Source organism: Rhea pennata, chromosome 4, assembly GCF_028389875.1.
Source record: "Rhea pennata isolate bPtePen1 chromosome 4, bPtePen1.pri, whole genome shotgun sequence".
NCBI classification, from domain to species: Eukaryota; Metazoa; Chordata; class Aves; order Rheiformes; family Rheidae; genus Rhea; species Rhea pennata.
In genome coordinates, this window is record NC_084666.1 from 24919114 (window position 1) to 24929481 (window position 10368).

A 10368-nucleotide genomic window follows, 5' to 3' on the forward strand; every position below is an offset into this window, starting at 1 on the left:
ACATTTGTTTCTGGTAAAGTTACTTTTATCCACTTTCTGTACAAAGAAGATAGATTCAATTATTTAAAAGAAAAGGAAAAAAAGATGACAATCGAAAGACTCCTGTGCCTTGGAATAAACTTTCAAATAGTTTGACTTGAAAAGAGATACTAAGCTGTGAGAACTGATATGCACTTTTATATGAACCTCTTCAAACCAAACCTTGTTGTGATGTATATTCCTGTTAAGAATGTTGAGTGTGAAAATGTAGTTGCAAGGAATTGTAAGTAAGAGTTATTAAAAACCAAACTTCAGCAGACTCCAACATCAAGAACTAAATATGCTGGGCCAGATTCTGAAGACACTTCCAAAAGAACAAACCCAAATAACTCCATTATTCACTAACATAACTCTGTTACATATTGGAGGAAGCAGAAATGATTTTAACATCTTATTTTAAGCAAATATGACTGGACCCTCAGGACACAGGTTATAATAATATACAATCACTACCTTTCCAGAATGGGGCAGTTGAATTTTTTCTGACATCAAAATAAACATTATCTATGAATCTAGCCAAAAGAATTATAAACATAATTCTAAATTGCACTTTTTCATAGACATAAACTATCAACTTAGCTTTGGTATAGTGCCAGTGATAGCCATGAGATGACTGGAGTAAAATCTTAATTTCTTTAGAAGCATTTATTCTATTAAAAATTCTGTGCAAACCTCCTATGAAAATGACATTTTCCGGGTTTCTGCCAAAACATCTTTTTTTTTGAACTGTAACAAGCAGCAGATGCCTTGTTTCACAGATGAAATAACATGCAGAGATTTTATCCTACCAAAAATATCCTTTACTAACAACTTTCTTCCATGGTACTGAGAGGTATGCATTTTCTCTGCTTTATTTAGCTTTTTCTTTGCATTTTTTTGAGAGTGTTAAAAACACATCAACACACGCTGTTTCAACATTCACACTTGGCAATTAGGGATTCCTTTGCCCCTGCAGCAGAAGATACCTTGAGTAGTACAAGCTCTACTGTATGGCAACATTAAGTTTTAAATAATAATATGTCAACACCTTTATTAATTCCTGGTACACAAAAGTAAGCCTGTGACAGAAGAGCCTGAAACCAGTACTTCAGTTGTAGAGGCACTGTGGGCAGTTTCAAGCTCCTCTCCTCCTTTCAATGCAATTACCAGAGCTGCTTATTTCAGTAAGTTATGTTAAGATTATGCCAGTGTTAGCAAGTAGTGCAATACGAGCACCTGTAGGGTGCAACGCTTGGTGCTGAAGTCCCAACTCCCGTGCGTTTTGGAAAGGTTTACTTCCGACGAGCTCTTGGCTGGCCTTATGGACACAAGACTAGTGGCTGGGGCACATTACAAACTCCTACAGCACAGCTTTCAGTTTAGCATCATCCAAAGAAATCCCATTCACATACTCCAGAACTGCTCCACGGTGTGAACTGAAGTCCAATTACTGGGGACAAAAAGGACATTCACTACAAAAGCCTGATTCAAATTAAAACACTAATAGTAAATGCACCCTAAGCATTTTTAATCATTAGAAGGCATAACTAGTTTAATCCACTGTCTCCAAGTGTGTATGAACACACTGATGTGTCTATACTTGTATTAATAAACTCAAAATTCAGAATAGAAGTGCTAGTCATTAGATACGGTTTATTTATTTGGTAGATATCTGAGGGATTAGATGCAAGTCAAGTTGTACTTGTAAGTTAGGTTTAAGTGAAAAAAACAGAGCATAAATAGGCATACTTCACTGGTAGTGACTAAAAGTCGTCAAAAAACACCCTTCAGGACATGGGTGGTCTACTGCATTAAATGGGAAGGGGAATCACAAAGGGATGTACTTAAGCAACAGGATTGTAATTTATTGAATTAGAAGACGATGACAAGGGCCATTTCCCAGTGCCCTCCTCCCCCAGCCACAGGAATGGGCAGATCATTTGCCTTTTCGGTTGACTGAGCAAACACTACATGTAACAGTCTTATTTCCAGCACCCAATTGCTTAGATTGCTGTAACCAGCTGACAGTGGTGCTATCACTGCCTGAATTTAGAGGACAACATGCCAAAGTTGAACTTTGCACATCTTAATCTGGCAAATGGTCTCCATCAAAAGCTGGAGCTTTTTTACTACATCTTTCACCCAATCATTCTCTTTACCTTGTCAAAGCTCCTTCAATTCAACCTCACCTTAGTGTTTTAATTTCAACGCTATTCTTTAAAGACACTAACAGACTAACGCACAATATAAAATTCCCTTAGTAAGGAGAAAAACCCAAGTGCCAGGTGGACATTGAATCTAGCAAAGAAAAGCCTGGGGTGGGGGACCTTGCACATTTGAGGCACTACAATCAGTGATTAAACACTTTAGAAAACAAGGGTATATGCTTCAATGATTAAACTATGAAAAAGATGAACTACCTTCAACTCTAAGCATCTTCACTGAAAAGACTGCCAAAAGTTCTGATCTCAATACAGAAATAAGTTCATCCAATGGCCTATAAAAGACAACAGGATAAGGGATGCTAGAGTAAGGTATATGAAAGTCCTGTGTAGCTTCCTTGGATTCTATTCAATCTACTCACTCCTTTCCCAGCTCTCTCATAACATCTAAAATTGAAATACTAACAAGAATCAAACTTTTGAGCCAAAAGTAACTTTAAAGCCACTTTAATATTGTATTTGCCTGTCCTTTAGATTGTATTTCATACTAATAGCTACAGCTGCATTAAGCAAAGGCCACTCATCTAAGTATAATGAACTTAAAGAATAAATGAACCTGCTATCATTTTTAGTTTTCAGGTAACAAACTCTGATTTCCCTTAGTCTGACTCTGGCAATTTCAAAACAAGCCCAACATCTCTCTAGGCTATGGGCATACAATTCTTTGAATGAACTATTATTTTAAATTCACCTTGGCCAGCCTTTTCAATTCTACAAAATTTACAGCCGGGTCGTAACTGGGTAGGCATGTATCACTAATCTCTGGAGAAAGAAGCAGTTCTAGCAACATACCTGCATAAAAGAGAACCAGAGTTTCCACCGCCTTGTGGTGTTTTACTTTCTATCTAGATTATAGACCTGAGCAGAGTAGCTACTATAGCTACTTATTTTTCCCTTAACATTTAAGTCTCATTTCCAGCAGACAATATAGCTTAGCCTTTGACCACATGGAGTCCTATTACAGGACTAAGCAACCACAGTTACATACAGCAGAACAGATAAATGCCATCGCTTTGTCTGTACTGCAGTACTTTTGAAAAGAACTCATATACCACACTCCACTTTCCCAGATGCATTTGAATCACAACGCTGTTTTTTGAATTACTTTTCTTTCGGGAGCTTTGGGAACAGCATGTAATGGCTGTCAAAGTGCAAGAAAGTGCTGAGCATCCACTCAGAAGAACCTATAGAACTCAACGAGAAAACACAAGTTCAAAATGAGTGCAGAAACAATGCCATCAAGAAAGGAGCTTCCTTATCTATCCAGAGCAGAGTCATCATTCCCAGGTGTTAACTGTTGGCTGTTTATAGAGTACAACTAATACAGAGACATATACAGTCATTAAAGACTTAAAGCTGCTCTGTACCATACAGCTCACTCACAAGCTACAGACTTTGCACATAATATTCTCCACACAACACTTGCACAACCAGCTGAACCCCAAACTCCCATTATCTGTCTCAAACCTAAGTCTCATTTCAAAAATGCATGCAAGCATCTCTCCACTGGTCATCATTGAGGAAGGTTCATTAATTCAAAGGTAAGTACTAGTAAATTAATCAGAGACTGGCCGTGTTACACTATTAGTGCAGCGAACAGTAGATGTATTAGTGCACATATCCCTTCAATACCCAAAGACAGACTAATTATTATCCAGAGCAACTAGGGAATCAAATTTAAGTATATCATAGGGAAACTGAAATACAACTGTAACAATACTCACTCTTGATTCCATGTTGACCATATCAGCAATTTAGTGCTACAATCTGGATAGCACAAGAAACATCTCTAAAAACTGAAGAAGGCCGTGCACAACTTTCAAGTTTGCTAAGTTAGTACACCTTCCCACAATCACATACACTAGTACTGCACGTTCATACGAAATGAAAGCAGAATCACATGATTTGGGGGTTAACCTGAATTTGCTACACATATGTAGAGTCTTTCCTCAGTATTAAGCTTTAGCAACTTGCTGTTAAGAGTTTTTACATCATCCTGATCTCTTTCACAATTTGAATGTAATAAGCAACAGCACGAAGTCCCAACAATTTGTTGCTACATTAAGATTAGCAAACAAGAAATCTCACAGAACTGGAATTCCCAGACAACCCAAATCATTATCATTGAAACTCAGCAATAAGCACTATCTGAATTCAGAGGTAGAGTCCTTGGTTTTCTTACATCAACAATATCGCTAAAAATGATCTATTTTCAGACTTAGTCCATCTCTCTGTCCATTTAAGTGCAATATTGGAAATTTAGTTCTACTGCTCCCTGATTTAGTTTTTAACCTACTTTAGTTTGTATCATCATAAGTCTCAACTTCCCTACAGACATTGACTTCAGATTCCAGAAGTTCAAGAAACTTGTAAAAAAAAAAAAAAATATATATATATATATATATATATTGCACAGGTAAGGCACACAATAACACACACATGCACAGTACTAACATTATGCTGTATTACCCAGTGAAATTCTGCTTTCCAAGAGCCAAAGAAGTCTTGAAGAGATTCGTATCATCACTATTAGTTCTTAAAAAAAAATGAGACCAAGATATGAAACACATTTTATTTTATTAAACCTCTGGTCTTGTTCAGTTTTTACATCAGATGCACCGATCCAGTATTTGTTGATAAGGTGGTCTCCTGGTGTTTTTTTCATGGTGATGTGTTTTAGGATCTAGACAACTGTAAGTAAAAAGAGATTTTATAAAGGATTTTGCACTGCAAATGTGAAACTGAAAGTTGGTGGTCATATGACAAATCACTTTTTCTGACTATTTTAATGCAAGACAAAAATACTCAATTTTGTTAGTCTCACTTCTAAAGAGAGAAAAACATTCTTAATAGTTTACAAAGAACTCTTAACTTCATTCAGACAAGTTGACTTAAAGATGTTTGCAAACAATGGCTCCAGATTGTTTAACAAACAGGGAAAAAGTTGTTCTTCCTTCTCTCAAAGGAGTCTGAGCAGTACTAAATTTTTTCCAGTACCTGGAGCATGTTTTGTACCTGGCTGGTGTTAAAAAACAACTTTATGAAACTCATCATTTGGACCGTGTTTCAAATTGAAGTTCAGAAGGCAAATACTCATTTTCAGTTCAGCTCAAACTGTCCCATCCTTCTTGAGTATTCTGCACCATCTATGCAGCCATATATGGCTGAAATGTATCAAATTCTTTCAGCAGTTACAATTCTTAATTTATCCAAAAAAATCTCTCTACTCAGCCTTATTTATAGATGTCTTACATACTATTAAATAGTTATGTCATTGTTAAATTGACTTTCATTTACAAGCATTTACACATAAATCACACAAAAGACTTGTGTGCAATCCACTTATTTAAATGGAGTCAGTATCCAGCAAAGCTGAGTATCAACCTAAAAGTCTTCTCAGCAAATAAATAAGAGGAAACTGGTCTTTCAGATCAGCTTAAGTCACCTGGGTTTTTAATTCTCTGCTACAATTTCAACTATCAGCCACAGTACAGAATATACCCCTTTACTAGAGTTAGATGTTTCTCCATAAAACAAAGTTGGTAAAAGATGACAAGCTGCTGATCAAGCGCCCTAGCAGAAATTAAGTTTAAGGATATAAAGACACCGTATACAAGCATAACTGCATCCATGTTGGCAAACTGCTTAACCACAGCCCTGTTAAAGCAGACAAACCTTGGCAAGTCCCCAAGCCAAGCAATCTTCGCTACATGATAGCTGCTCAAGCACACTGTCTCACTTTCCTATGGTTCCCAGCTCCCAGATAACTCGTAATCAAACTTAGATACAAACTAAGGTGCCACCTTCACCTTGAGAAATAACTGAACATATCTGACAAATATAGCCTATTAATGCAACAAGATAATGCCAATCTGCTTAAGATAATACCAACCTATTGGTTTCACTCATCTGCCTGCTGCACCGTTCCTTTCTCGGAAACATAGATACCATCCAAGAACTTTCTGATATCCTTGTTCTTGACTGTAGTGGCCTGCTGGATCAAGGCAGCTACAGAGAAAGTATGATCATTAGTACACAAAGCAAAAGGTCCACGACTACTGCTAGCCGGTAGCAGCTCCGACATTTCAAACGACAAATGAAACTGTCACTTGGGGGAGGGAATTGCCACCTTGAAATCCAGTCAGTTTTAATGAAAACAGAACACAGTTCACTGCACTCATCTTGGTAGCCTGAGGGATAAACAGTCTATTACTGCATACTTGCACAACTGAAAAGTTGAAAAGTGTTAAGGCACAAAGACCTTCAATACTGACTGGAAAATAGGTTCTGTGGACTTATAAAGTCATCGGCATTAAAAAAAACAAAAGAAACTATGAAAATCAATTATACAAGCTAGACAAAAAACAGTAACAGAAGAAATACATTTGACCTGTCATTTACCTCTGGATGAAGAAAAAGGGACTAAGATACATTTTGCAAAACTGATTATCTTCAGATAGAACTGACCACATCATTAAATCTTCCCAAATATCTAGCTCACCAACCTGAATTTGAGACCAATTCAATGTCATTCCCTTCAAGGATCAATTCATCTTTCTGGGCTTGAGATACTGCACAGGAAACACCTAGGGAAAGGAAAATGCACAGTCATCATCACTGATGGAGACATGGAAGTTATACTAAGAGAACCCTATTCACGTCCTGTCATAATTTACGGAGCTAGATGGTATTAATCTGGGCCATATTTCTATGATTTAATTAAAATGGTTACCCAAAACTCCTTCCAGAACTCTCCTCTCCTACAGTTTCAGCACACCTTACACCAACTAATGTTCCTACTTAAATATTATTATATCACAGCATTAATCACCAACATCAGCTTTAAACCAGAGATTTTGCCAGCACACCTCTGTCAGCTAGGTGGTGCCATTTTCCACATTCTTATGTTCATTAAGACAAAAGTGGATCCTCCCCTCCTCCACCATCAAGAGTCAGTGAGAAAGACTTGCCCTCCAACATGCTAAGCACCATGTTTATACTAAGTAACACTGGGAACATTCATATAGAGTAAATACTACCACATTCAAGAACTTCTATATGCGAACTTTCACTTGAAAGTAATCCAAATCAGTTTTTTATAGCTCAGAATCTAATATATATAGACTTATTAAATAAAACACCTAAGTGTTTCAAGTAAATGGCTGATTTACAACAATCAATTCCAATAAACTTACTCATAGCAGTTCACTACAAATCAAAATCAAAGCCCCCCCATAAAAACCCCTGCACCATATCTGCCAATTTTTTCACAGAAGTCCAATGCTTTCATCTAAATTCACTCCAAAACATCATCTTTCCTGCAAAATATGCTCACCCATACCTCCACCAGGCATAACATTATTGAAGAAAAATTATGGGAAAAATTCTCCCTACACAGTCTTATGATAGCAGTGATTTTAGGACATGTTTTACCTCTCTACCCAGATGTTTAACAAAGTCCAAGTTCCCAGTCTCTAGAAATCTTGCTAACACTCCAAGAAATATATAAGGTGTAAAGGACTAAGAATAAAGATTTTGAAGTCTATCATACACGCTCCTATGTGATCACAAAATCAAATTACAATAGCACTTCAAAGACCGCAAGTGTGATATAGGGTGAGCCTAGTCTATGTACAGCATTTGCAAAAGATACAAACACAAAACAGAATGCATCCAGTTCACCAACCAACCAGCACTGACAAGATCCAACAACGATGCAACTCCTGTGCTCCTTGTAATTCATATTACAAGACCTAGCATTAAGCTGTCTTATTACTAAAAATAAATTACCGAGTATTTATTGTAAATCTAAACAGTGGTATGTGTACGATTATGATCACAAAGTCCCCAGATACACTCACCCGGTCTCATGCGCACTCTGCGAATGTACTTCTCTCCCAAGAAATTTCTGATTTCCACAAGCGAGCCATTATCCTGTATAACTACGTTGATGGGGAAGTGAGCATACACTGATCTCATCTTGTAACGAAAGCCCTGGAATTAAGCAAATTATTAGGTACCGTAATTAGAACACATACAAAATGCAAAGTAGATGCATAAAACTTTTGGGGTAAAATAAGAATCAAGTAATACTTAGAACTTTTTCCTGAGAACTAGAACTTAACAATACTAAAACAGTGAGCCCAAGCAACATCCAGAATTTATAGTTCATACTTTTTCACCTGCAAAACACATTCAACAGCAAGTTGGGGGCAAGCTACAAGCAATCTACATATATAACATCTTGTATACCTTAGAAAAGCTCCTGCTTAAATAAGAGGTTGTCTGTTATTGCCAGTAGCAAAACAGCAAACTATTTTGAAAATAGGAAACTATTTTGAAAATATTAACTATTTTGACTATTTTGAAATAGGAAACTTACCAGTGTAACGCCTTTTATCATATTCTGCACATGGCTGCAAATTGTACGAACTGTTGCCAGCTCCTTTCTGTTACCCCACCATTTGTCAACTCGTAGCTAAAAAAAAAAAAAAAAAAAAAAAAAAAACACTTCAGCCACATTTCAAAGTTAGTTTGTTATAAAAACTTTAACCTTCCTAAGACTGAGAATTCATGAAATTTATGAAGTCCTGCTAACAAAAGCACAAAGCCCTTTCTATTTATTTCAAAGACTATTAAAGGCCCACTTAAATCTTAATTCCTACCCCCCCAGATATGAGAAATAATTTTTCTTCACATCCAGTTACTAACAAATCTTGAAAGAAACTGTGATGGATATTAAGAGTAAAAAACATTTGACATCCTTAAGCTGAAAGATAAACTGCCAGATATGCCAAACACTGAACATACTGTTCCTAAATTAAGTCTCCTGACTATAATTTATCAACTTTTTTTAATGAAACACAGGATAAGGAATCACTTCCTGCACCATACCATACTAACTCAAATAGGTGGCTGAACTCACCCACCTCCCTCACCCCTCCTTTTAAGTCTTTTAGGCTCCATGCAAATGCTATCCATTCACTTAGAAGGTTTCTGCTCTCCCAATGTAACTTTTCAATTCCTGAAATTAAGTATACCAAACTAACTTCACCTGTTTAACATCAGACAATTTATAAAATACACAATAAGCAAATCACAGCCCAATAACTAGCAGATTGTAATTACACACGCACAAAAAATCAAGCAGTTTGTCCCCAAATAGTGTAGACTATTTAAAGACTTTTATACTTAGCATCACCAAGCCTGAGTAGGCCCCCATATTCCATGACACCAGGTTTTCAAAATATTAATAAACGAATAAAAAACAAGCAATCTACTTGTAGCAGAACAATTTGGTTCAAGCTCCTACGCTGCCAGTAATTTTTTAGCTGGTTGTTAGAATACGCTTCTTCTCTGAGCAGAGAAACAAGCTCTACAGTACTCACCTTCTTGCGTTTCTTTCCCAGGAGGGACAGCTCCACATTAATGTGGTTAAAATCCCTTCGCAGAGTTCCTCTGGGGCCCTTTACAATGACCGTCCGGCCTTTCAGCGAAACACTGACTAGAAATCAAAGACAAACAGCAGTGAGCCGGCCGGGCAGCCCGCAGCACGGCGCGCCCCCCGAACGCGCGGGCAGCCCTACCTTGCTCGGGGATGTCAACGGTCTGGTTGCTGAGGATGGTCTTCATCCTGCCAGAGACACGTAGCAGAGGCTGCAGCCCGTCCCACGAAGACCCCATTTCAGCCCCTTCCCCTGCCCCCCCCTACGCGAAACGCCCAGCTGAAAAGCCCCCGCGGCGCAGGGCCCTGCTCCCCACAGCGCTACCCCCGCCGCGGCCCCACCGAGCCCCATCGCTCCGCTCCGCAGGGCCGGCCGGTGTCGGGGGGAGGGGGGAGACGAGGGCGGGGAATGCGCCGCCCCGGGGTTCCCCCCGCAGGGCTCGGGACAGAGCGGCGCGGCGGGGCCCGGCGCCGCCCCGGGGGGCTGCCCGCGGCCCAGCGCGGCGCCCGGGCGCCGGCGGCGCCGGATGGGTCCGGATCCCAACGGCCCCCGACCTCACCTCGCAGCGCGCAGAGAGGAAAGGGGCAGCGCGTTACGTCATCACGTACTTGTAGCCGGGCGCCGGGCGCTGGCGTCATCACGCCGACACAGCCGTTCGAGAGGCGAGAGTAGCTGAGGGTTGA

General features: G+C 39.0%; 1 protein-coding gene across 1 annotated transcript; it reads right to left on the reverse strand.

The window, feature by feature from the left end:
* Window positions 1-4798: 4798 nt before the first annotated feature.
* On the reverse strand, window positions 4799-10266 carry RPL9 (ribosomal protein L9). The gene is made up of 8 exons (XM_062575460.1): window positions 10245-10266; window positions 9827-9873; window positions 9629-9744; window positions 8623-8718; window positions 8102-8234; window positions 6746-6826; window positions 6133-6248; window positions 4799-4931 (listed from the first exon to the last, which is right to left on the reverse strand). Exons 2-7 carry the CDS (start codon window positions 9870-9872, stop codon window positions 6142-6144), a joined length of 579 nt encoding a protein of 192 aa, XP_062431444.1. The 5' UTR covers window position 9873; window positions 10245-10266; the 3' UTR covers window positions 4799-4931; window positions 6133-6141.
* Between the last annotated feature and the right edge of the window lie 102 nt (window positions 10267-10368).